This window comes from Hemiscyllium ocellatum, chromosome 6 (genome assembly GCF_020745735.1).
Source record: "Hemiscyllium ocellatum isolate sHemOce1 chromosome 6, sHemOce1.pat.X.cur, whole genome shotgun sequence".
Taxonomy (NCBI): domain Eukaryota; kingdom Metazoa; phylum Chordata; class Chondrichthyes; order Orectolobiformes; family Hemiscylliidae; genus Hemiscyllium; species Hemiscyllium ocellatum.
In genome coordinates this window covers 2,979,935-3,007,894 of record NC_083406.1, presented here as the reverse complement: position 1 = coordinate 3,007,894, position 27,960 = coordinate 2,979,935, and the positions used below count along the sequence as shown (strand labels likewise).

Here is a 27,960-nt window from a genome sequence, read left to right as displayed (position 1 = left end):
TTTCCCATTGGGAATAAATAATTTTTTGATTGGTGAATACTTTTGAAACGATGGGCTTTGCCAAGAGCTGCGGGATATTGTTAAAGCTGCTCACTGTCGGACCTGTTTGTGTCAGGTAAGGCTGAAGCTGAAAGTGTGTTGCTGGAAAAGCGCAGCAGGTCAGGCAGCATCCAAGGAACGGGAGATTTGACGTTTCGGGCTTATGTTCCTTGGATGCTGCCTGACCTGCTGCGCTTCTCCAGCAACACATTTTCAGCTCTGATCTCCAGCAACTGCAGTCCTCACTTTCTCCTCAGGTAAGGCTGAAACCTACATCACAGCCTGATCTTTCCAACCCAACCAATCAGCTGGACACTGGTTGCTCTCCACTCCACCAGCAAACCGGTTCATTTGGATATGTCAGTGAAGGAGCTGGTGCCTGTGTATCTCAAGGTGAGGCAGTAACAAAGGGAATCACATCTGTTGAATGTGTAGAAAGTTATGAAAAGGAAATGCCCGTAGCTTGCTAAAAAATCAATGAGTTAAAATAGGAATGAGACATCACTGGATTTGAGCATCTGTGAAGGAATTTGTTGGGAAAAGGTTGAATATTTCGTTTGGCGGTTTATGCCGAGATCTTCCTAAATTATCATGTATGCAGTTTAGCTTTATGTTGGATAATAAACTGTGTTCTTTGTTAATGAATGCTGGCTGCCTTGTGTCAATATGTTCAGTAACTGACCACCATGGCTGCAAAAATAAAACATCATCTATCAAGCCAAGTTTCACTCCAAGGTCTGACTAGCTCAGTATTACCATTAGTTGAAGTCAGAACAATTTAATTCCTAATGGCAGTGGAGGGGGAGGGGAGTGGGAGGGTATTTGGTGGAGGAAAGAGAGGACAGAAAAACATCAACAGGTAGGGCAGTGTTGGGTTCCCACTTCCTGGATGGAGTAGGTTTTGCAGGAGCACTGCTGCAGACCTTGGGAATAAATGTGAGTATGTGAGTGAGACAGTGCACTGAACTGGCAAATGACCAGAGGGTTAGGGTTATGTTTCTGGTCTGAGTGAAGATGTTTTGCAAAATGGTCACCCAGCAAGCAGCAGACAAGACTGAAAGAAATTCATGCAAGTCGCTCCTCAGCTAGGAGCGTCTGGAGCCTTGAACAGTGAAGATGGAAGTAGTGAAGGGGCAGGTACACCTTCTGTAAACACATGGGAAGGTGCCGCAAGAAAGGGAGGTGAGGGAGAAAGAGGAGGTAGAGAAGTGCTAGGACAGATGGAGGAATGGATCAAAGTGTCACAAAAGAAATGGTCCATACGGAATACTGACAGGGAAGGGGAAGTTATGTTGAGTGGTGGCATCACATTGGAAGTGATAGGAAGAGCAGAGGATGATGCTTGGAACGTGGAGGCTGGAAGGCTGCAAACCGAGGTCAAAGGGAACTTTATTATGGTCCTTGGAGGCAGGGCAAGCAGTGTCAGTAGAAACGTGATAAACATTGCTAAGCGCCCTGTCAATCAGGTGGAATCAGCCATCATTGGAACAGATATGGAAGAGACGAAGAAAGTGGGAGAATCGAACTGAGTCTTCAGGAGAAGCAGTGTGAGAGCCCTGGTCCTGCATTTCTTTCATTAACCTGTACTCACCCAAGTAACTACTGAAACTTTACTGAGTTATCACTTCTAAATCTTCACTATTACTGAAAGAAATTTACTGAGATCAAGGTGAGCTGGCCTCCACTTTTTAAACAAGAGAATACCTTCAGTTCCTGGCATCACCATAAAGCAATTTGAGAAAATTATGCTCAGTGTTATATTTGCAATGTTTGTAAATTAATTTACAAAATTTTTAAACCGACAGTAGCAGGAGGGACACAGGATGGAGGACAGGGTGACATGGAATAGCCAGCGTGGAATGTAATCTAGTGATGTAACCATTCTGGTATTGGTTCTGAGAAAGGGAGATGTAGAGAATCACAAAAATAAATGTAGTCTTTAGAGAGGATACATAGAAAATGACCATGCATTAATTTGTCTACAAGCTATTGTATTATGGTACACATTTAAAAGGTACAAATATACACATATTTTGCACATACTTATTCAAAGCTAGGCCCTGAGGTTTACATGATTTTGCCTTTTCTGTAGAGCCTAAAAATATCTGTAATCTACAGTTTTACAAAACACAAAATTCATTTTTTGCACTTGATAGTGAAGACATAGAAAACGTACCACTCATTCATAAAGGTAGGTTTCTCGGCAGTTGGACATAACTATCAGTCCAGACAATGTTCAATTTCTACAGAGGCCAATCTAGAGTCAATTTAACTAACTCGTAGGCACTTTAAAGCTACTTAGGAACAAGGCTTTGGCCTGTGTCTTGTGTGTAACACTAAATTCACAGAGATTACAACAGCTTTGCACAAACATAAATCATTAAATATTCGTCTTTTAAAAAAAAGGGGAAGCAACTGGAAATTTGGGCTCGAAACAATTTACAGCTGCAGAAAGTGCACCAGGAAGCATCGCCTGCTTAACTTCTCAACTTTTTTCTTTGTTTAGTTTTAACCTTTCCTCTCTTTTCAAACACAGGTCTAGCTGTTACCATAATATGATCATCACTCTCATCACTCGAGCTGCTGCCCATTTTGGCTGTCTTGCCCTTTTTTGGAGTTTTCTTATGCAAATTCATTACTTTGGAATGTTTTGGCTTAACTTCATCTTTTTCAGAATCATCAGACATTTTAGATAAATTTGTGGATTGAATAAAACCTCCTCCGGAATGCTGCTCTGGAGATTTCCTTTTTCCACGCTGTACTTGAGAGGTATGGGATCTGCCTTTGACTCCTGATGCTCCTTGCTGGCCCTTCCCTTCCGTTGCTGAATCACCGGCTGCTTCGACCATTCCAGTGCTTTCCTGGGTCTCCGTTAAAACTTCTTGTTCTTTCCTCAACATACAAGTCACAGCCCTGCGAAGCCTTTGGCTTCTTATTGCTTGCTTCTCATGCTGTTCCATTCTGAAGAAGGAATCGATACGTAGCTGAGACTGCAAAAGAAATAAGTCATTAGAACATTGTACAAAAAAAACCCTGAAGATCAGCACACTGAAAAATACTGAATATAGTAAAGGAAATGTTATTGAGAGAAAGAATGAGTATGGAGCTCAATTTTCTAAAATAAAACCAAAATATAAAGTTACAGGTTCAAATGGCAGCATTTTCTCCCTTTGAAGTGTATTCCAAATGAACATTCCCGTGGAGCCCAGGTGACAGTGAACACAAGACACCCGTCAGTACCAAACTGGACAGGTATGTAACGTTACACACAAACCACACTGCTGGAGGAAGAATGGGCCTGCTGTTTCTGATGTTCACGGGACAATTTCCCCACTTCTTTGTTTATTGAAAAAAAACCTTCTCAAATTGGACCCGACTGCACATATGGTCAAATGTATTTCTCAATGTTACCAACATGGAGGAGATCCAACATGAAGATACTAATAACATGAGAATTTTTGTTTTAAACGTCAGTGCACCTTGGAAGAATCGGTTTCTCTGTTTCCAGTGCTCTCATTTGCCACTACTAATCTATTTCACTTAAGATGCCATGGGAGAAAAGGATCTTATTTTTCAGCACTGGATTAGTAATTAGAAACCAACGGCAAAGAATGATGTTGTGACTTAACTGTTACACATGACCCCATTTCAGATTCATTAAATACAGCTTATTTATACATTCCAAGTGATTAACATTCAAATATATCAATGAGACCAGAATACTGAAACTGTGAGGATTTACCTGATGGGCATTGACTTGCTTCATGACAGGTAGAAGAACTTCATCAGTTTTCTTCCTGGTCCAGCCAAAACGGTTCTCACAAAATTTGCCAAAGGTTAAAGATATATTTTACAAAGTGAAGAATATTATGACAAATTATTAATTCAAGGTTTAAATAAAAGAGCTTTGCGTCTGTTTTCTTAATGGACGAGTTGGACCAAAGGATCTGTTTCCATGCAGTACATCTCTGTGGCTCTAATGTTACCCATATTTTCTCAGTCTAGCTAGAATACTTTCAAGCCCAGGTTGTGTTAGCTACGATGATACTGGTCAGTTTGTGTTTTGAACCAAGTGACGGCTATAAATGAGAGGTGCTGTGGAAAGCCATGGTAGACTGGAGTGTTACAAATGGATATCGTCCTGTTCAGTTCTCTGGTCAGATAGCTGTTTGCCTGTAACTCTAAATACAAGATCCAGAAAGTCCATGGGAACTGGAATCCCACCTGTAGAATTGAGTGGAAAATGGTCAGATGAGGGGTCAGGCTCAAGAGATCGACACAGGGTCAAAGGGGGAAGATTTGGGGTGGCACAGTGGTTCAGTGGTGAGCACTGCTGCCTCACAGCGCCAGCGATCCGGGTTCAATTCCAGTCTTGGGCGACTGACTGTGTGGAGTTTGCACATTCTCCCTGTGTCTGCATGGGTTTGCTCCGGGTGCTCCAGTTTCCTCCCACAGTCCAAAGATGTGCAGATCAGATGAATTGGCCATGCTAAATTGCCCATGGTGATAGGTGCATTGGTCAGAGAGAAATGGGTCTGGGTGGGTTACTCTTCGGAGGGTCGGTGTGGACTTGTTGGGCCGAAGGGCCTGTTTCCACCCCGCAGAGAATCTAATCATCTTGGGGTAACTGTCTTTGATGGGCTCAGAGGACCCTCAAGAAAAGGCCACCCACTTTTGTCTGATACCAGTCACTTCATGAATAGTGCAGATCCCACCCCCACTAAGGACAAATTCCAGACAGAGGTGGGATGATACCCTTTTGTAGCCATTAATTTACCAAGACTTCAAAAGTGGGATGTGATATCATGCCAATTAGTTGAGTTTTTCTCCTGAGAGATGTTGAACTTTGAATGCTGTTGCAATTGCACTCATTGTCAAATGAAAAGTGTTCCATCACATTCCTGGCTTGTTCCTTGTTGGCTTTAGGACAGGTTTTGGGGAGATACAAATTGAGTTACTCACCTCAGAAGTCTCCGTGTCTGACCTGCTGCAGTATACATTTGGCCAGTCCTGTTCAGTTTCAGGTCAATGATAACCCCCGTGCATGTTGACAGTGAGGGCTTCAATAATGTCAATACCATTGAACAACAAAGAGAGATGTTAGATTCTTTCCTGTTCAGGATGGTCATTGCCTGAAAATGTAACTTGCCACTAGTCAGTCCAAGTCGTAGTGTAATGGAGGTATTACTGCATATGGTCAAGGGCTTCTTCAGTATTTGAAGATTTGTGAATGTGCAGCACTCAGTACCAATCATCCCTGACCATCCCCACTTTGACTTTCTGCAGGAAGGCAGGCTATTGATGAAGTAGCTGAAATGTTTCGGACTTGAACATCACCCTGAGGAATTCCTAAAGCAATGTCCTGGGACTGAGATGATGGGCATGCAACAATCAAAGCATCTTCATTTTAGCTATAATGATATCAACCAATGAACAGCTTTCCCTCCAATCCCTACTGACTTCAGTTCTGGCAGATGCCACACAGCTCAGAGTTTGGCTCAATTGTCCATATTTTGACCAAGACCATAATGAGGTCAGATGCTGAGTCAGTCTGGCAGAAGCTAACCTAACCCACTACCTGTGAACAGGTTAATGACGCAGAAATGCTGTCTGATAGCATCATCGATAATACCATCCATCACCTCTCTGATGACTCAGTGTAAAACAGTGGAGTAGCAGTGATAAGACAGAGCATTACACGTGGCTACCTTAGCAAGTTGAGTTCGATAATAAGACTAGTTTCATGCAGCTGTAAAATGGGGGTTAGTATCCTTATAATGATATAAAAACATCACCATATACTTTAACATTCTGTTCTCTCAATGTTGTTTAAAAAGTTTGCTTAAATTTTAAATCAGGCAGGTCTACTGTGAATACTCAAGGCAATGTCCTGAGAAATGAACCCGGGAATGGCTGTCACCCATTTTGCTGAGCTGAAACAGGCAGTGTTCTGTCTAATGGGCCTGAAGCTCGTTTTAGTCCTGAAAAGTGCCACATCTACCTTAGATAAAGTATCTCAAATGTTTGTGAAACAAGTGATGCTAGCTCTTTCACACTGCTATATCCAGGAGCAACTGGATACAACCTTCAAGACAAAAAGATGGTCTGCCCATCACATGATGAATAAGGTGGTATGTGAATTCCACTGTTGTGTGATGTGCAGGATATAGGATAGGAGCACAGGAACAGAGTGAACCATTCAGCCCATCGAGCCTGTCCACATGACCAAGATTGATCAAACCTTTCTAAGTCTTCTATCCACCCAATCCTCATAATCCTGAATGCCACTAGTCGTGAGAGGTCGATCAATCTCTACCATACATATACTCAAAGACTAAGCTTTCATGGTCCTCTGTAGTAGAGAAATTCAAAAGTTCACAACCCTCTGAATTAAAAAAACTTCTTCATCTTGTATCAATGTGGCATTTCCACGGCCATGCACGTAATAGTCACAGCACATCTGGCAACCAATCAGCACTCTCCTCTCATACAATATAGTTGTTTTCCTTTATATCGCTATTTTATGCAAATTGTCCTGACTGGAATAAAACAAAAAACAAACTATGCCTTTTCTCAGCAATACTCAAGTTCTGAACCATCAAACAACAACTTGCTCAACATAAAAGAACGTATGATATATTGCAGATAACTTACTACAAAAATATGGTCAATAAAGTTACGTTTATTCTCTCAAAGTAAAACTTACTTTCTTTTTGATAATTCTTTCTAGAAAAGGATATTCCCTGATCTCATCAAAGTCTGGCTTACCCCAGGACAGTGATCTCTTAGATTCATCTACAACTGGTTTCAGATATTCCTCTGCCACTGCTGGGTTTGGAAACCCTGGGGAAATGTCAAGGTGCCGCAGTTTTCTCTTCACTTTTGTATCATTTGGATTATCTCGCAGTTTTTTATTTTTCTGGGTTTCAGTCCACCAGTCTCTGAAAGAGAAGTTGTTTGTTAACTACGTTAATACATCTGAATAAATACAGCTTTAATGGAACTATAAACCTAGGATATATGCTTACCAATCTTTACAAATATAGTTCAATGCATGTAATATATACATTGTAAGTATAAAGGTAGTTGGGGGACTGTCAGGAGAGGGAAAGGGAATAGGCAAACAGCGCAGGGATCCCCTGTGGCCGTTCCCTGCACTAATAAGTATACCACTTTGGATACTGTTGTGGGAGATGACCTATCAGGGGAAGGCCCCAGCGGCTAGGTTTCTGGCACTGAGCCTGGCTCTGTGTCTCAGAAGGGAAGCAGGGAGAATAGGAGAGTGATAGTGATTGGAGATTCAATGGTTAGAGGAACAGACAGGAGATTCTGTGATTGTGAACAAGACTCCTGGATGGTGTGTTGCCTCCCGGATACCAGGATCAGCGATGTCTTAGATCGAATCTACAGGATTCTAAAGGGGGAGGGTGAGCAGCCAGAAGTTGTGGTACACATCAGCACCAATGACACAGTGAGGAAAAGGAACGGGGACCTGAGAAATGAATATAGGGAGTTAGGTTGGAAGCTAAAAGACAGGACGAGCAGAGGAGTAATCTCAGGATTGCCCCCGGTGCCCCACGCTAGTCAGGCTAGGAACAGAGATGAACACGTGGCTGCAGGACTGGTGTAGGAGGGAGGGCTTCAGATATGTGCAACATTGGGATACCTGCTGGGGAAGATGGGACCTGCACAAGGAGGATGGGTTGCACCTAAACAGGAGGGGCACCAATATCCTGGGCGGAAGGTTTACTAGATCTCTTCGGGAGGGTTTAAACTAGATTGGCAGGAGATGGGAACCAGAGTTACGGATCAGAGGATGGGGTAGCTGGTGAACAGGCAAATACAGCATGCAGAGCATCTGTGAGGAAGGACAGACAGTTGACAGGGCAAAGTTACAGTCAGTGTGATGAGTTGAAGTGTGTCTATTTTAATGCAAGAAGTGTCAGGAATAAAGGTGATGAACTTAAGAGCATGGATCAGTACTTCGAGTGAAACGTTTTGGCAATTACAGAGACTTGGATATCATAGGAGCAGGAATGATTGTTGGACGTTCCAGGATTTAGATGCAAAGAACAAAGAAAATTTACAGCCCAGGAACAGGCCCTTCGGCCCTTCAAGCCTGAGCTGATCCAAATGTACTGTCTAAATCTGTCGGTCAATTCCTGAGCATTTGTATCCCTCTGCTCCCCACCTACTCACGCATTTATCCAGACGCATCTTTAATTAATCTACCGTGCTGCCTCTACCACCTCTGCTGCCAACGTGTTCCAAACGCCCACCACCCTTGCCGCATGTACCCCCCTTAAACTTTCCACCTCTCACCTTGAAAGCGTGTTTCAATGGGAATAGGGAGGGGAAGTAAAAGAGGTGGGGAGTGGCATTGCTAATCATGGACAGTAGCTGAAAATGTGTTGCTGGAAAAGCGCAGCAGGTCAGGCAGCATCCAAGGAACAGGAAATTCGACGTTTCGGGCATAAGCCCTTCATCAGGAAGGGCTTATGCCCGAAGCGTCGAATTTCCTGTTCCTTGGATGCTACCTGACCTGCTGTGCTTTTCCAGCAACACATTTTCAGCTCTGATCTCCAGCATCTGCAGACCTCACTTTCTCCTCTAATCAAGGATAGTATCACAGCTGCAGAAAGGGAGGCCGTCGAGGAGGGTTTGTCTACTGAGTCAGTATGGGTAAAAGGCAGGAACAGGAAAGAAGCAGTCATTTTATTGGGAGTTTTCTATAGACCTCCCCCAATAATAACAGAGGCACAGAGGAGCAGATTGGGAGGCAGATTTTGGAAAGTTGCATAAGTAACAGGGTTGTTGTCAGGGGCGATTTCCACTTCCCTAATATTTGTTGGAACCTCCTTAATGCAAATCGTTTGGATGGAGCAGATTTTGTCAGGTGTGTCCAGGTAGGATTCCTGACTCAATATGTAGATAAGCTGACTAGAGGGGCGGCCATGGTGGAGTTGGGGCTTGGCAATGAACCAGGTCAGGTGTCAGATCTCTAGGTAGGAGAGCATTTCAGTGATGGTGATCACAATTCCCTGACCTTTACTATACTCATGGAGAGGGACAGAAGCAGATTATAGGAAAGTATTTAATTGGGGGAGGGAGAATTACAATGCTATTAGGCAGGAACTGTGGAGCATAAATTGGGAACAGATATTCTCAGGGAAATGCATAACAGAAATGTGGAGGTTGTTTCAGGAGGACTTGCTGTGAGAAGGAAGAGACGTAACTTGATAGAGGTCTACAAGTTGATGAGAGGCATAGATAGAGACTTTTCCCCAAGGCGGAAATGGCTATCATTAAGGGGCATAATTTTAAGGTGATTGGAAGAAGGTTTAGGGTGATGTCAGAGGTAGGTTTCTTACACAGAGAGTGGTGGATGGGGTTGCATTGCCGGCAGTGGTAGTAGAGTCAGATACATTAAGGACATTGGATAGGCACATGGATGATAGTAAAGTGTAGGATATGTAGGTTAGTTTGATCTTAGAGTAGGGTAAAAGGTCAGCACAACATTAAGGGCCGAACATACTGTACTATGTACGTTTGTATGTTGATTGCAATATATAAATAACATCAATAAATATGCCAACTTGGCCAAAGAATTTCAGAAAGTTCACAACGTGCATTATTCAAATTTCTACTTCTGTTACATTTCCTTCAACTAGTTTCTAGAAAATATACTCAGTATGGATTAAGTTCCAAGTTTGCAGGGTTATGACACTACTAAACCAAAACCTATTGAATATAGCAGCAGGTCTAGGCCTTGCAGTCCCTTGAGGGCCTCTGCTACTTAAAATCCAGGCTGATTATCTGCCTCCATACCAGATTGCCATGCTATCCCTTTATTACTGGATGTTATTAGTGAGTAGAAATGTGTCATTTTCTGTTGTGAACATACTTAATGACAAAGCTTTCACATTCCTCTGTGGTAATGAATTCCAAAACGTCAGCACCCTGTGATAAGTGAAGTTCCTCGATTGTCTTGTCTTTTATTATGAGGTGGTGTCCTCTGGTTCTAGACCCATTGTGGGAAAAGATTTGCTAACCCACAAAAGCAAACTGGCCAAATTGTACCAGGACACCCAGAATTCCCGAGCAGCTCACAAACTGGGTCAGACGGCACGCAGACAATGGAATACGCTTTCAAACTCCCATGGACACGACTAGAAGTTCAAAGCCCAAAGGGCAGTTTCACAACCCAGCAGCAGCAAAGCCACACAAAGAGTGGGACAGACAGACAGGCACCACAGGACAATGGGAGTACCTCACCACTTCAGAAAAGACCTACCTGTGCAGATGAATGGAACCATGATACTGTCAAGATGTTGCATTGTGAGGAACAGGACATTCATCCGATAAACTGTTTTCCAGTTAGCACCCTTGCAACAAAATTACTCCATTTCCCGAAACATTGTATTTTCCCATTTCTTAATCAGTGTCATTGTGCAGCATTAATATAAAACTGGTCTCATCCTCAGCTCTAGGAGGAGAAATCAAATTCTTTGTGCAGACTGTCAGTTCTGTGTCAGCTGGTCTGTGTTCTCCTCCAGCGATATTGCTTGCAATAATTAGTTTGTCAATTTCACTCTGAGCTGTGTTTTGTGATCTCTAACCTATTGGGCAAATTTCTCCGACACCCATAGACAGGGGAAGCAACCTTTCTGCAGCTACCCGGTCTCGTCATCAACAAGAAATGCAAGTTTCTTTGAGGTCACTTCTCATTCTTCTGACCTCAAAGGAATATAGAGAGTCTCCGCAATCTCTCCACTTAAGACAGCCCCTGGGAATCTGTGTTGCACTCAGTCTATACCAACTCTCTCCTTTGGCAAGGGAACCAATACTTCAGGGTATAGTCTCACCAAAGCTTTAGACAAGTGAACCAGGACTTGTTTGCTCCAGTCCTCAAATCCTCTTGCATTAAAGGCTAACATACTATTTACCTTCCAAACTGCTTGGTGTACCTGCACGCCAGCTTTCAGTCACTTATAAACAAGTTCATCCAAGGTCATTTGGACATCAGCAATTTCCAATCTCTCAATAACTTCAAAACTATCTACATTATATTCCATCTGCATTTCCCTTCCTCACTCACTGAGCCGAAATTGTTCATCAATCTCTTTGTATTGTCCTCATAACTAAAATTCCCACAAAGTTTCTATCAACTGGAAACTCAGAAATATTCCACCTGACCTTCAGACACAGCACACTGATACAGACTGTGACCAACTTGGCCCAAACACCCATCCTGCCACATCCACTGGTCACCATCTAAGAATGACCCATTGACTCCTACCCTCTGCTTTCTGTCTGTTGACCAATCCCCAACATTGCAACAGAGAATTGGAGAATATTCGCAGTGCAGACAGAATCACGTTTTTGCAAATCAACTCATTTACTTCTCCTTCCTGAGTCTTCCCACACAGCCCTGAACATTATCACTCTGCAGATAATGACTGAACCTTGTTGAAAATCATGCTGGAATCTGTCACCAGCCTCAGGCAGTGTGCATTCTCGATCCTAGCCACTCCCTGGATGATAAATATTTCTGTGTCACAATTGTTACTTTTACCAGTCACCTCAAACTGATGGCCTGTGGTCTCCAAAGTGCAATGCTCAAATCTGGATGAAATCCTTCAGTTAAAGTTGAACCAAGGTTTAAAAACAAGTTTATCATAATTATTGCTTTTGTATTCTTGAGTTCTATTTTTAAAAGGCCCGTATCCTATATGGTTATTATCTGTTCTCTTAACCTACCCTGTAATGTTCAATGATTTTTGCGCATATACCACCAGGTCCCAAAGCTCCTGGATCAGCTTCATAACTGTACTCTTCCTTCCTAAAGGAAGCATTTCACACTCCCCTATATTAAATATTGAATGCCATATGCCTGCTCCCTCCACCATCCTGACTAAATCTGCTTGATGTTAACATTGTGCTCCTCATACTTCAGAACGCTTCTAGAGTTCTGTCATCCACAAATTGATTTGATTTGATTTAATACTGTCACATGTACTGAGGTACAGAGAAAAGTGCTGTCTTATGTGCTTTACAGGTAAGTTATACTATACAACTGCATTAGGGTAACATTGTGAAACTGAACTCTGTACATCCATGACTGGGAAAGTCGAGTGGCACAGTGAAGGGTTCCAACACTTAGAATTCTCCAGTTGAACACAGCATGGAATTAATATTTTAGTTCTGTAACCTTATAGCACCATGACAAAAAGATACTACAGTTTTGAATGTCACCACTGGGCTCTGCAAATAACTAAACTTTCCAGCTCTAAGTTTTCAAATCTAAACAGTAGGATCTCTTACAAAATTGAAATATTAAATCAATGTAAGATATGCAAATTCTAACTCATTTCTGTACTGTAGATGATAATTAACTGTAAGAATTTCTCCCCACCAATGCAGTGTTATAGCTGATCATTCATGCTACTGAATTCATTCCTGAAACAAATAGGATTTAACGAAAACTGAAAGAATTGTGGGTACTGTAAATCAGAAACAAAAACCCCCGAAATTGCTGGAAACACTCAGCAGGTCTGGCAGCATATGTGGAGAGAAATCACAGTTAATGTTTCGGGTCGAGTGATCCTTCCAAAGATTTAAAAATAGCTTAAACATACGGGGTAGACCATCTAGGACAGAGATGAGGAGAAACTTCTTCACCCAGAGAGCGGTGGCTGTATGGAATGCTCTGCCCCAGAGGGCAGTGGAGGCCCAGTCTCTGGATTCATTTAAGAAAGAGTTGGATAGAGCTCTCAAGGATAATGGAATCAAGGGTTATGGAGATAAGGCAGGAACAGGATACTGATTAAGGATGAGCAGCCATGATCATATTGAATGGTGGTGCAGGCTCGAAGGACAGAATGGCCTACTCCTGCACCTATTGTCTATTGTCTATTTAATGACAGCTGTCCCAAGTATTACAACTGAAAAAACGGAGCTGTATGGTGCCATTTGTCATGAGGGCTGAAGAATTAGGAACAATGTTATGGCATTTTCCATAGCCATTAATTTATGAGTAATATTTAGGAAAAGTACATGCAAACTTTTGATAATCAAGATCAGGTAGTTATTTATATCTAGTGCATAACACAGGCAGCTTTTCAGATGGTACCATGCTGTTGCATTTCATACATGCTGAAAACTGTAGGTTATAGTGATAAATATAAATATAGATGATCAAACGACAACAGGGTACAAGTATGCCACATGACTGTGGGTTGTTGTCTGCATCTTCAGCCCTGAACAGTTGCAATAATGTAGGTTGCCATATTAGCCTTGTAAACTAGACGTCTGTAAGCTAAAGAGCTCAAAAACAAAACTTCACAGAGCTTAGAGTTTGTTATTCACTTTCCACATGCGATTAAAAATATCTCATAGTAAGGTAAAGGTTATGTGGACAATGGAGGGAATGAACTGAAAGGGACAAATGGCCTTATCATATTCACATTCCATCCCCATATTGCAGCCCAGAAAAAGTCAACACGGCAGGAACTGTGATGAATCACAAGCACATTTTATCTTACCGAATATGAAAAAGAGGTTCCAGTCCTGGTCCGAGGAATTCGTTCAGGAGTTCCATTGCTGTTACGTAACCCACACCAGGGATCCCTTCAGTGTAGTCACTGCCCAGAAAATAGGCAAGATTTATCAGCTTTGTTCTATCAAGACCTGAAACACAGACATTTGCCAAAATTGTTTCCACCATTCCTAAAATGCTCTTCAGGTATTAATAACAAAGAAACATTACTATCCACAGCTGTCTCCAGCTAAAGCAGATAGTTCACAAGCTCAGTGTTGTATCAGATCCCGATAGGAGCCCTTCAATTTCTCACTTCTTGTGCATCCCATGTTTATGCTGAGGCCCTAAAGCTCTTTAATTTCTTCTCAAATCTCTCTTGGACTCTCTCCTCCTTTAAGGTGCTTTTAAACCTGACTCTTTGATCAAGTTTTTGACCATTCCTTCTAAATTACCCTTTGATGTCTGGAGTTCAATTTTCAATCAGAAATGCCTTTGGTCATTTTTACTGCATTAAATGTGCGATATCAATTCAACTTGCTATTGGAGCTACTTAACTTTTACGCAACTCTCAAGAATAGTGTTTAATTTCAAAGATTGCAAAATTAGCTGAGTCAACTATTTCAGGCAGAGTGCCAGGAACTTGGGTTTCATCCAGCCTTGGGTGGTTGTCTGTGTGCAGTTTGCACATTCGCCCTGTGTCCATGTGGACGTCCCCTGGGTGCTCCTGTTTTCTCCCACAGTCCAAAGATGTGCAGATTAGGTGGATTGGCCATGCTAAATTACCTCAGTGTCCAGGGTTGCACAGGCTAGGTGGATTAGCCAGGGGAAATGTGGGGTTATGAGGATAGGGTGGGGAGGTGAGGAGCTCTTCAGAGGATCAATGCAGACTCAAAGGGCCAAATGGCCTCTTTCTGCACTGTGGGGATTCCATGATTAAAATGCATGTTTACAGCAGGATTGCACCTACAATGCCATGCCATGCAACAATGCCATTTTCTGAATTCCCAGACACCATTAAGAGCTAAAAGCTACTTTACAGATGAATTTTCTGTTAGAATTTAGTGCTTTCATGACAGCGATTAATGCAAAGCACTTTGGTGATAGGAATATAGGATTACAATTAGTTTGACTGAAGATCTTTTGCAGATACATTCTTGGGTTCAGTAAATCAATACAAGAATTTTATAACAGTTTTGCACCAAAGTAGAACTGCAGTTTAATACTACCCATCTACAGCCTTATCCAGAGCTGCAACAATAACTTTTCCCTTGCGATCCTGAGAATTGTACCTTTTGCACATGGCCTCCTCCTATCTATTGAATATTTTTCATAGATGTATCAAGTCATTACCTAGTGAAACAAAGCTAGACAGGAATTCTTAAGTTGCTTCATTTTGCAGCAAATAAATATTCAACACTGATTTGACTCAGTGAAGTGTAACAGTACCATTCATCTTTGCTTAATATACTCTAACCTCCCCAGTCTAGAATGCTTGGGTCCAAATCATTTTTGGACTCTGTAGTTTTCTGAATTATAGAATGAAATAAGAATGCCTATATGTGTACTAGAACACAGCATAGATATAAATATTTACTGTAGTTAGTACTAAGTCATGAGTTATTTGGATCCACTGATAAGATTTCTGGACAAATGGTGTTTCTGAACAATATTTTTTTGGACAAAAGTTACAGTGAAATAGAAAATTTTATGGTTCTCTGCACTGTGCTGTTTAGAGAGTTAGGCAAAGTCTGACTACTTTGTTGCATGGTCTTACATAACCTAGTGAGAGATTGCTCTCAAAACTTTCTGTTCACAAAAAGTGGGCAGAATCCTATCAGGATCTAAGTGATGTCAAGATGTGCAGCAGAATAAGGTAATAAGAGTGGTGAGGCCCACCTCAACATTGAGATCATCTCGCTCCACCTTTTATGCTTCTCCCAAGTGGCATTGTGAGATTCTTGCTGGGCAGAGAATTGATGCCAATTGATGGTCATCGCAGCCTGTTAAACGCCTTGTTAACACCAAAACTGCCTCAATAATATTCAGACTCCCACCTTACCAAACGAGGTAGACATTAAGAAAACTCAGTTAGGAAACCAGAGTATGTAACTGGTGGATTCAACTGGCTGCTTGCTCCAAACTATCTCCATGTTGTACCCTGGGCAATAACAGTGTCTCAGGTCACTTGTCATGGGCAGCAGCCAAACATATACTTCCTCAATGAGTATTTACATTGGGCATGTGTTAATCTGTCCTGCTCACACCTTATATAATGCACTGACAATGTGCTCTGGTAGCACAGAGTTGCATTGCAAGGTGTACAAGCAACTGGCTTTGGACAGTTGCAGCAAGGCCATTTATTGCAAGGTTGGTGCAGTAGGATTGATAGGAGTGAGGTGGCAGGAAGAGGAGCAATGTACGTGCCCTGGTGGAGCAGTGAAGATCAGTGATCTTCTTTCTGCCCTGCTGGCTAGTCCTCTGCACCCTGGAGACAGCAATGAACTGGGTGACATCAGAGCAGACCAGCTGGATCTGATGGCATGAGCTCCTCTGTAGGTGCTCTGGGAAGGAGTCTCCTTAGGAAGGGGGTGGGGGGTGGGGGGGGGGGTTCTCCTCTCTTTTGCAGTGCCCTGTTGATCTGAACCTCCAACATCTTGTGCATACGTCTTTCAATGAGTGGGGCAGTTGTGAAATGCCAGTGCTCATTCTGACATTTTAAAGATTGTATGGGCACAAGGAATGGCCAGCAGGGGTGGCACGGTGGCTCAGTGGTTAGCACTGCAGCCTCACAGCATCAGGGTCTCAGTTTCGATTCGGGCGACTGTCTGTGTGGAGTTTGCACATTCTCCCTGTGTTTGCGTGGGTTTGCTCCAGTTTCCTCCCACAGTCCAAAGATGTGCAGGTCAGGTGAATTGGCCATGCTCAATTGCATTAGGTGCATTAGTCAGAGGGAAATGGGTCTGGGTGGGTCACTCTTTGGAGGATCGGTGTGGACTTATTGGGCCGAAGGGCCTGTTTCCACACTGTAGGTAATCTAATCTAATGTCTGATGACTGTGAAGTTGTTCTGGGAATAGCACGTGATAAGATAGGGTGGAAACTGGATGGGAGAGATGCCACAGGGGAATTAATGAGATGAGTTTGATAAGCTATGATAAGAAAGGCTCACTGGGCCTTGCAGTGAGAAACATTTAAAGCAACTCTGACTTGGTGACAAAAAGTATCTCTGTCTGCAAGAAGTAACCAATATCAGATAAAGTATTTAAGATATGAGTCTTCCCAGCTTAAAGATAGTGATGCATTCATAAACTGCAGAAATACAATAATTAATTCCTCAGTATTGCTTAGTGCTTATTAATCACCTTTCTTCGCAACGTAATTGTTTTAATTACCAACACTTTGATTACAATTCTTCAATGTTACCCCATTCCCTTTAATTTCTTTATGGAAGTTTGGGGACTGGTCATTCTAAATGTTCCCGACTCCAAATCAATGTGAAAAGCGTAGAAAAGCCGTAATTTGCAATTTTAATAACAGCAACAATCATTATTTTAAAAATTAAGGATTATATGCAAGGACATTAACTTAACAATTTTTATTGTATCGGGGTCAGGTTAACTTATTGCCTGAATGAATTGTGTTGGAATGTATTCATACTGAGATCACAATGTAATTTCAACTACTTATCGAGTGTAAATTTCCAATGCAAATAGAACGATTGCTGAAAAAATATAATTCTAACCCACCAACATACATCCCTTGTAACAGAAACCGGAAGTTTTTAAAATAAAAAATATTAGCTACCTACAAGTTTGAAAGAAATAAATAGTCTATCCCTGTTTTAATTGACCTTCAATTCTAAGGAAATGGAATATAAGCGTGGAGAATTTCCTAAAATTATACAAGGCATGAGTCAGACCACAGCTGGAATACTGTGAACAGTTTTGGGTGCTTTATCTAAGGAATGATATACTGCCATTGGAGGCAGTTCAGAAAGTTCACTCGGATTATAACAGTTGGGGGTGGGGGGGGGGGGGGGGGGGGGGGGGGGGGGGACTGTCTTAGGAGAGGTTGAGTAAATTGGGCTTGTACTCCTTGGAATATAGAAGAGAGGCGACCTTATTGAAACATTCAAGATTCTTATATAGGGTAGGTGCAGAACGACCGCTTCCCTTTGTGGAAGCCCCTCAGACCAGAGGGCAAAATCTTAGACTAAGAGTGTTGCAAATTGAAGATGAAGGTGAAGATGCATTTCTTCTCTCAGGTTGTGAATCTGTAGAATCCTTCATCACAAAGGGCGTTAAGGCTGGGTAATTAAGTACTAAATAATTCAGTCAAGGCTGAGATAGCTAGATTTTAATTTGTCAGGGAATCAGGGGCTAATGGAGAATAGGCAGGAAAGTGGAGTTGAGGATTATCAGACCAGTCTCGGAATGGCAGAGCAGACTCAATGATCTGATCCAACAGGGCAAAAGTGAGGACTGCAGATGCTGGAAACCAGAGTTTAGAGTGGTGCTGGAAAAGCACAGCAGGTCAGGCAGCATCTGAGGAGCAGGAAAATTGACGTTACAGGCAAAAGCCCTTCATCAGGAATAGAGGCAGGAAGCCTCCAGGGTGGAGAGATAAATGGGGGGGTGGGGATGCAGGTGATGGGTCAGAGGGGAGAGTGGAGTGGATTGATGGAAAGGGAGATTGGCAGGTAGGACAGGTCATGAGGACAGTGCAGAGCTGGAAGGTTGGAGCTGGGGTAAGGTGGGGGGAGGGGAAATGAGGAAACTGGTGAAGTCCACATTGATGCCCGGGGGTTGAAGTGTTCCGCGGTGGAAGATGAGGCATTCTTCCTCCAGGCGCCGGGTGATGAGGGAGCAGCGATGAAGGAGGCCCAGGACCTACATGTCCTGATGAAGGGCTTTTGCCCGAAACATCTATTTTCCTGCTCCTCGGATGCTGCCTGACCTGCTGCGCTTTTCCAGCACAACACTGATCTAAACCCTACTTCTGATCCAATGTCTTGTGGTCTTAATTACAGAGATATGAAAATGGCAAACAAGAGAAAAAGAAAATCAGCTGGTTCATCAAGGTTCCACCACATTCTTGTTCTAAATTGTCATTAACACCTGGCCTCACCCATTGAATTAAGTGACAAATTTTGGAGGGAAAATGAGCAAAAATGGAGAGAAAATCTGGAAAATTCCTCTTGGACTTCTTTGTAGCTATACTAAACTAACAGCAAAATGTTATGAATGCGAGAAATTGGAAACAAACACTGGGAATGCTGGGGAAACTCAGCAGGTCTCGCAGCATCTGTGGAGAGAGAAACAGAGTTAGTATTTTGAGTTCAGTGGGACTTCTCTTTAGAATTGGAGCTCCAGCATTTTCTGGCATGATTTGGAGATGCCGGTGTTGAACTGGGGTGTACAAAGTTAAAAATCACATAACACCAGGTTATAGTCCAACAGGTTTAATTGGAAGCACTAGCTTTCAGAGCGCTGCTCCTTCACAACCACCTGATGAAGGGGCAGCGTTTGAAAGCTAGTGCTTCCAATTAAACCTGTTGGACTATAACCTGGTGTTATGTGGTTTTCAGCATTCTCTGTGTTTGTTTAGGAGACTAAAAGCTTTATTTCAGACTTAATAATTTATCATAATTTTGATTTACCTAATTGATTATGAATGTGGATGTACTGGTAATACTCCACATCCTTGTCTTGAGTGAAGAAATGCTTGTACACATGACGTGCTCCGAACAGCCATATATCACTATCATCAGTGATAGTTCCACTAGTTTGGTCGGTCAGATCTAGGTAAGCACATTGTGCTTCAGCCTCCATTGGAGCAACAATATAAGGAATACCAAAAAGTCGCAGCATTTCCTGTAAACAGCACAGTCCAAAATTAGCGGCAAGCAATAATTAATTCAAGATTTCTAACAAGTAAGTGAAAAGTTAATAATTTAGATTTCATTCACAGTCTGAAAAGTTTGAGAACACGCACCATAAAAATCTATATTTTCATTGTAGGAATCTTTTGGCAGAATTTGTATTAAACTTTAGTGATATTAAACATTTAACATCACATCATTGGAAAGCATTGTAAACTGATAGTGACAGTTGGAATTTCAAAGCTTTTGTACAGTGATCCACAGTGGTATTATCACTTCATACAGTCTGTAGAAATATGAAGAAAATTCAACTTTTTCAAGATTAAAGTAAAAATATTTTCTACAGAAGTTTACCTTTTTTGTTCATTTTAACTTAGGGCAAAATCAATTTGAAAAATGTTATGAAGAAGAGTTTTCTTTTAGAAAAATAACACTTTTGGTCTGAATTTCTCAACGATGGACCGGTATCCAATTTAGTAAAAACAATGACTGCAGATGCTGGACACCAGAGTCTGGATCAGTGGTGCTGGAAGAGCACAGCAGTTCAGGCAGCATCCAGGTATCCAACTTAGCCAAAATAGCACTGGAGCCCAGATTTGGAAAATTCTGTCCTCAAATTGGTGAGTGAACATCTTTAATCAGGCTTTTTTTTGAGGAGGGGAGGCTCACAGAGTAAGCTATCAAGACCATCAATGGTGAGGTGGCACAGGACAGCATGACAGGTAAGGGAGCTATGGGTTGAGAGAATGGAACATCAGGTCACATGGATTAACCTGACGGAGCTTGGGGAGTGCATGTGGAATGATTCAACTTGATTAAGCTTCTTCCACAATGATTTAAATTCGATTTTTATTGCCTGACTTTTGCTTTCTGATTCAATGTCCGCATGTCTCAGTGAGGATTCTTCAGTCTAATGAACAGCCTCCCTGCTCACAGACACCACACATCTCATGTTCATATTCAAACATAGGCCTGAATAATGGACATAAGTGCTCACAAGCCCAACAAATGACTATGGAAAACTATAAGGAAGTGAACAATGACCACTGCAAAGTATGGACCATTATTTAGGAAACGGTAAAAAGAGGAACAGTTTTATTCTGATTGGCTCTACTAATTTAAAAACAAAAACAGTCAATTTGAACTGAAGTTTCTACATAACATTTTGAAAGCAACATCTGTTTTCAGATAATCCATTAAATTAATTAACAATTCACCAAAGCTGAATGTTTTACCTGACTGTCCAAGCACATCTGTCCCGTGACAGTGGCTGCAATTCGTTCCTGCTGTTGCTTCTGAGATTGTAGATCAGACTGTTCTACAAGCAAGTCATTCTCGAAGTCTTCAATTTCACCCTGTAACATACAAGAAACATTTAAAAGCAATATAGATGCAAGCAATCAAAAGTGATAAAAAAATCATTTCTGGAGAAACTCAGCAGGTCTAGCAGCATCTCTGGGGAGAAAACTGAGCTCAGTGACACTCTATCAGATCTAAAATGATCAGAAACAATGGTTGAGTTAAGGAAATTAAAATGTGGCGCTTCATTTTCTTTAAAAACAAAACCTGCAGATATCAAAATGCTGTTTGATAAACAGTGCACAAAGTACCATATTGAAATGATTTTCTGCAGCTTCTCTGATATCTCTGGGATGTAAATAAATAGTGGCAGACAGCAAACATTTCGCTTTTCTCAGGCTTTGAACAGTGTCACTCTAAAATTAACTGATTTGGAGAAAACAGTCTGTTAGTGGCCAAGGGTGACTGTTCTTCTAAGTTAGGCAACTTGCAGGGAGGTGTGCTACCCCTTCTGGGTAATCCAAGATGGAGGAAGGAAAAATTTCTGGCTGTAAGAGCTGCTCCTTCTTTTGAGGTATTTTAGGGGCTGGAGGTGATTTCCTCGAATTCCAGGAGCAGCAATTACTGTTTTATATGCTGTTGCATTGTTTTGGAACTTTTGGAAAAAAAAAGTCAAAACAACAGCAGTTTTAAAAGGGAGAAGAACAGACAAAGAAGTTTCTGGTATTGAGACTGGCTCTAATGCAACGAGGGGTACGTCGGCTTCCAAGAGATCAATTGTGTTAGGGGATTCTGTAGTCCGAGGTACAGATAGACATTTCTGTGGCCAGCAGCGAAAAAGCAGAATGGTGTGTTGTTTCCCTGGTGCCAGGATCAAGGATGTCTCAGAGAGGGTGCAGAATGTTCTCATGGGGGAGAGAGGTCATTGTCCACATTGGAACCAACAACATTGGAAGGGAAAAGGTTGAGATTCTGAAGGGAGATTGCAGAGAATTAGGCAGAAATTTAAAAAGGAGGTCCTCAAGGGTAGTAATATCTGGATTACTCCCAGTGCTACCAGCTAGTGAGGGCAGGAATAGGAGGATAGAGCAGATAAATGCATGGCTGAGGAGCTGGTGTATGGGAGAAGGATTCACATTTTTGGATCATTGGAATCTCTTTTGGGGTAGGAGTGACCTGCACAAGAAGGATGGATTGCACCTAAATTGGAAGGGAACTAATATACTGGCAGGGAGATTTGGTACAACTGCTTGGGAGGATTTAAACTAGTAAGGGGGGGCGGGCGGGAAGGTGAGGTGGGACCCAGGGGAGATAGTGAGGAAAGAGATCGGTCTGAGACGGGTACAGCTGAGAACAGAAGTGAGTCAAACAGTCAGGGCAGGCAGGGACAAGGTAGGACTAATAAATTAAACTGCATTTATTTCAATGCAAGGGGCCTAACAGGGAAGGCAGATGAACTCAGGGCATGGATAGGAACATGGGACTGGGATATCATAGCATTTACAGAAACATGGCTCAGGGATGGGCAGGACTGGCAGCTTAATGTTCCAGGGCACAAATGCTACAGGAAGGATAGAAAGGGAGGCTAGAGAGGAGGGGGAGTAGGATTTTTGATAAGGGATAGCATTACAGCTGTGCTGAGGGAGGATATTCCCAGAAATACATCCAGGGAAGTTATTTGGGTAGAACTGAGAAATAAGAAAGGGATGATCACCTTATTGGGATTGTATTATAGACCCCACAATAGTCAGAGGGAAATTGAGAAACAAACTTGTAAGGAGAACTCAGCTATCTGTAAGAATAATAGGGTGGTTATGGTAGGGCATTTTAACTTTCCAAACATCGACTGGGACTGCCATAGTGTTAAAGGTTTAGATAGAGAGGAATTTCTTAAGTGCGTACAAGACAATTTTCTGATTCAGTATGTGGATGTAACTACTAGAGAAGGTGCAAAACTGACCGACTCTTGGGAAATAAGGCAGGGCAGGTGACTGAGTTGTCAGTGGGGGAGCACTTTGGGGCCAGTGACCATAAAATAGTGGTGGAAAAGGATAGACCAGATCTAAAAGTTGAAGTTCTAAATTGGAGAAAGGCCAATTTTGACGGTATTAGGCAAGAACTTTCAAAAGCTGATTGGAGGCAGATGTTCGCAGGTAAAGGGATGGCTGGAAAATGGGAAGCCTTCAGAAATGAGGTAACAAGAATCCAGAGAAAGTATATTCCTGTTAGGGTGAAAGGAAAGGCTGGTAGGTATAGGGAATGCTGGATGACTAAAGAAATTGAGGGTTTGGTTAAGAAAAAGAAGGAAGCATATGTCAGGCATAGACAGGATAGATCGAGTGAATCCTTAGAAGAGTATAAAGGAAGTAGGAGGGAAATCAGGAGGGCAAAACGGGGACATGAGATAACGTTGGCAAATAGAATTAAGGAGAATCCAAAGGGTTTTTACAAATATATTAAAGACAAAAGGGTAACTAGGGAGAGAATAGGGCCCCTCAAAGATCAGCAAGGTGGCCTGTGTGTGAAGCCACAGAAAATGGGGTAGATACTAAATGAATATTTTGCATCAGTATTTACTGTGGAAAAGGATATGGAAGATATAGACTGTAGGGAAATAGATAGTGACATCTTGCAAAATGTCCAGATTACAGCGGAGGAGGTGCTGGATGCCTTGAAATGGTTAAAGGTGGATAAATCCCCAGGATCTGATCAGGTGTACCTGAGAACTCTGTGGGAAGCTAGAGAAGTGATTGCTGGGCCTCTTGCTGAGATATTTGTATCATCGATAGTCACAGGTGAGGTGCTGGAAGACTGGAGGTTGGCAAAAGTAGTGCCACTGTTTAAGAAGGGTGGTAAGGACAAGCCAGGGAACTATAGACTGACGAGCCTGATGTCGGTGGTGGGCAAGGTGTTGGAGAGAATCCTGAGGGACAGGATGTACATGTATTTGGAAAGGCAAGGACTGATTAGGGATAGTCAACATGGCTTTGTGCGTGGGAAATCATGTCTCACAAACTTGATTGAGTTTTTGAAGAAATAACAAAGGAGATTGATGAGGGCAGAGCAGTAGATGTGATCTATGTGGACTTCAGTAAGGCCTTTAACAAGGTTCCCCATGGGAGACTGATTAGCAAGGTTAGATCTCATGGAATACAGGGAGAACAAGCTATTTGGATATAGAACTGGCTGAAAGGTAGAAGACAGAGGGTAGTAGTGGAGGGTTGTTTTTCAGACTGGAGGCCTGTGACCAGTGGAGTGCCACAAGGATCAGTGCTGGGCCCTCTACTTTTTGTCATTTACATAAATGATTTGGATGTGAGCATAAGAGGTACAGCGAAGAGGGTTACCTCAGATTACAACAGGATCTGCACCAGATGGGCCAATGGGCTGAAGAGTGGCAGATGGAGTTTAATTCAGATAAATGCGAGGTGCTGCATTTTGGGAAAGCAAATCTTATCAGGACTTATACACCTAATAGTAAGGTCCTAGAGAGTGTTGCTGAACAAAGAGACCTTGGAGTGCAGGTACATAGCTTCTTGAAAGTGGAGTCGCAGGTAGTTAGGATAGTGAAGAAGGCGTTTGGTATGCTTTCCTTTATTGGTCAGAGTGTTGAGTACAGGAGTTGGGAGGTGAAGTTGCGGCTGTACAGGACATTGGTTAGGCCACTGTTGGAATATTGTGTGCAATTCTGGTCTCCTTCCTATCGGAAAGATGTTGTGAAACTAGAAAGGGTTCAGAAAAGATTTGCCAGGGTTGGACGATCTGAGCTACAGGGAGAGGGTGAACAGGCTGGGGCTGTTTTTCCCTGGAGCGTTGGAGGCTGAGGGGCTGACCTTAAAGAGGTTTACAAAATTATGAGGGGCATGGATAAATAGATGAAGTCTTTTCCCTGCGTCGGGGAGTCCAGAACTAGTGGACATAGGTTTAGGGTGAGAGGGGAAAGATATAAAAGAGACCTAAGGGGCAACTTTTTCACACAGAGGGTGGTGCATGTACGGAATGAGCTGCCAGAGGATGTGGTGGAGGCTGGTACAATTACGTTTAAGAGGCGTTTGGACAGGTATATGCTTAGGAAGGGATTGGAGGGATATGGGCTGGGTGCTGGCAAGTGGGGCTAGATTGGGTTGGGATATCTGGTCGGCATGGACGGGTTGGACCGAAGGGTCTCTTTCCATGCTGTACATCTCTATGACTCTATGAACAGCACAGGTGAAATCACAAACAAAACTTGGTTTAGGACAGGATGTACACCATCACATATTAACTCAAGTATGTGGTCCACCACCAAAATTTCTACTCCCACCCCTGGTCCAAGATTGTGTTTCTCAGCCTGAACGTTGACGCTCTCTATCCTCTACTGCATCAAGCAGCTACATACTCTAAAGGCTGCACAAAACATCTGAGGACATTGTAGTGAGCCATCAATCCACGATAACATGCCAATAAAATGTCATCCTGAGTGCACTGGCTACACATGTGAGCTTTTTGATCAACAGCTTGGTCTGAGTTATCTTGGGAACATTTGAAGAAACAATTTCTAGAGGAAGCACATTAATTTTCTCTCAAGTGTACACACCAAATATTTTCTAAAGTATGTCACTTTAAAGTTGAAGAGTGTGGTGCTAAGAAAGCACAGCCGGTCAGGCAGCATCCGAGGAGCAGGCGAATCAACGTTTCAGGCATAAACCCTTCATTTCTGACGAAGAGCTTATGCCTGAAACATCAACTCTCCTGCTCCTCTACCTGACCCGCTGTGCTTTTCCAGTACCACACTCTTGACTCTGATCTCCAGTCCTCACTTTCTCCTATATTATTTCTAAAGGGGGGGGGGGGGGGGGGGGGGGAGTGGATGTAGAGTTTTTGATTATATTTCCTAAATCTTGTGTTGTGCCTTTCTCAGCCTCTGACGTCCCAAGGCACTTTAAAGCAATTATTTTGTTTTAAAGTATGGTCACTGTCATAGTTTGGAGCAAATCAACAGCTAACTAGCATAAAACAATAGTAATGAATTAAATAACCAGTTAACCTATTTGAGTGTAATGTTGGTTGAGGAATACACGTGGAAGTGCCTTAAGGATCTTTTATGTTCAACATAAGGATCTTGATTTAATGTCTCCAAGTCAGTTTTGGACAAAACAAAAAAACAAAATTATTAAGGTCAGTTCAACTTTACCAGATCGAGGTCCAGCCAGTCATCCTGTGTGGCTTCTCCGACAGATGTCTGAGTGCGCTGGTCTACCTCCACACTCATTTTTTGTTGGCCAGCAGCTTCCATAGGATTTTGGATAAAAGCCTGAGTTTGTTTCTCAGTAACGCTTGGTATTGTTTCTGAAGGGGCTTCCACATTTTCCTTAAATGTTGATGTGGATTCATTTGCAGGCATCAAGGGTGTGAAGATATCAGGAGGAAACAGTTCACTCTGAGAGTCCACTTTGTTGATGTCAATAACAACTTCAATGAAGCTACCTGAACATCAAAATAAAGACATTTGGACATTGAAAGAGGAAATTGAAAACAGAATCATATTAACTGAAGTCAATTATTTTCACATATTGTATTCAAGCATTCTTGCAAGTAGAATACAGCAAACTTCATTATTGACTGAGGCACCGATGATATAGGTGGGAAAGGCAAGTTGTGAGAGGGATAAAGTTTATAGAGATTAGGTAATTAGGTGGGCAAAAGTTGACAAATATTAAGTTATCCATTTGGAAGGGAGAACAAAAGAACAGAATATTATTTCAATGGGGAGAAATCACACAAGGCTGCAGTTACAGAGGGACTTGTGCATGAAACACAGAAAGCTAGCAGAAAGGGGCAGCAGTTATTCAGAAAGGCTAATGGAGTGTTGGCCCTTACTTCAAGGGGGAGAAAGTGAGGATTGCAGATGCTGGAGATCAGAGTCAAAGAGCGTGATGCTGGAAAAGCACAGCAGGTCAGGCGGAGCAGGAAAATCAACGTTTCAGCCATAAGCCCTTCATCAGGAATTCAAGGGCTTGTGCCTGAAACATCGATTCTCCTGCTCCTCAGATGCTGCCTGACCGGCTGTGCTTTGCCAGCACCACACTCTTGACCGTTATTTCAAGGGGGTTGGAATATAAGAGCAAGGAGGTCTTAGTGCAACTGTATAAGCTGCTGGTGAGACCACATCCAGAATACTCTGAGCAGCTTTGGTCCCCTTATTTAAGAAAATACATTATTTCATTGGCAGTTCAAAGAAGGTTCACTCGGTAGTTCCCTGATAGAGAGGGATTGTCTTACCAGCAAAGGTTAACCACAATGGGACTCTACTCACTGGAGTTTAGAAGAATGAGAGGTGATCTCATTGAAACACATCAGGTTCTTAAGGTGCTTGACACAGTAAATGCTGAGAGGATGACTCCCCACATGGGAGAGGCTAGGACCAGACAACATAATCTCAGAATAAAGGGGCACCAACCTAAAACTGAGATGAGGAGCAGTTGCTTCTTTGAGAGGGTTGAGAGTCTTTGGAACTTCTTGATGGGCGGCACGGTGGCACAGTGGTTAGCACTGCTGCCTCACAGCGCCAGGGACCTGGGTTCAATTCCCACCTCAGGCGACTGACTGTGTGGAGTTTGCACGTTCTCCCCGTGTCTGCGTGGGTTTCCTCCGGGTGCTCCGGTTTCCTCCCACAGTCCAAAGATGTGCGGGTCAGGTGAATTGGCCATGCTAAATTGCCCATAGTGTTAGGTAAGGGGTATATGTAGGGGTAGGGGTATGGGTGGGTTGCGCTTTGGCGGGTCGGTGTGGACTTGTTGGGCCGAAGGACCTGTTTCCACACTGTAAGTAATCTAATCTATTCGATACAGAGAGCTGTGGTGCTAGAGTCCTTGTGTGTATTTAAGAATGAGAAAGACAGTTGGAGAATCAAGGGTTACAGGAAAAGGCAGGAAATGCCAAATCAGCCATGATTCTATTGAATGATGGAGCAGGCTTCAGGGGTTGAATGGGCTATTCCTGTTCCTATTTCTTACAGTCTCTGATCTAATAGCAGAAGCTGGACAGAACAAATGGCAGTTTGATAACAATGTTTAGCACCTTTCCTGATGAAAATACCCAATATACAAAACTGAGCAATATCACTTATAAAAGAAGTAGGAGTATACTTAAGAGGGAAATCAGGACGGGGGAAAAAGGGGACATGAGATAGCTTTGGCAAATAGAATTAAGGAGAATCCAAA

The 27,960-nt window shown here is 42.5% G+C and overlaps 1 protein-coding gene across 3 annotated transcripts in view; it reads right to left on the bottom strand.

Moving 5' to 3' along the window:
• Window positions 1-2,013: 2,013 nt before the first annotated feature.
• Window positions 2,014-27,960, bottom strand: part of ercc5 (excision repair cross-complementation group 5) — a 59,417-nt gene continuing 33,470 nt past the window's right edge. For 2 of the 3 annotated variants that reach the window (XM_060825790.1, XM_060825789.1), the window contains exons 10-16: window positions 25,932-26,224; window positions 20,695-20,814; window positions 19,238-19,451; window positions 13,584-13,728; window positions 6,781-6,980; window positions 3,782-3,867; window positions 2,014-3,029 (exon numbers count right to left, since the gene is read on the bottom strand). In XM_060825790.1, coding sequence (XP_060681773.1) covers window positions 2,517-3,029; window positions 3,782-3,867; window positions 6,781-6,980; window positions 13,584-13,728; window positions 19,238-19,451; window positions 20,695-20,814; window positions 25,932-26,224 — 1,571 coding nt within the window. In that variant the 3' untranslated portion in view covers window positions 2,014-2,516. Of the gene's footprint in view, window positions 3,030-3,781; window positions 3,868-6,780; window positions 6,981-13,583; window positions 13,729-19,237; window positions 19,452-20,694; window positions 20,815-25,931; window positions 26,225-27,960 lie in introns of those variants that run through there. The other variant, XR_009644792.1, reaches the window with a different exon arrangement.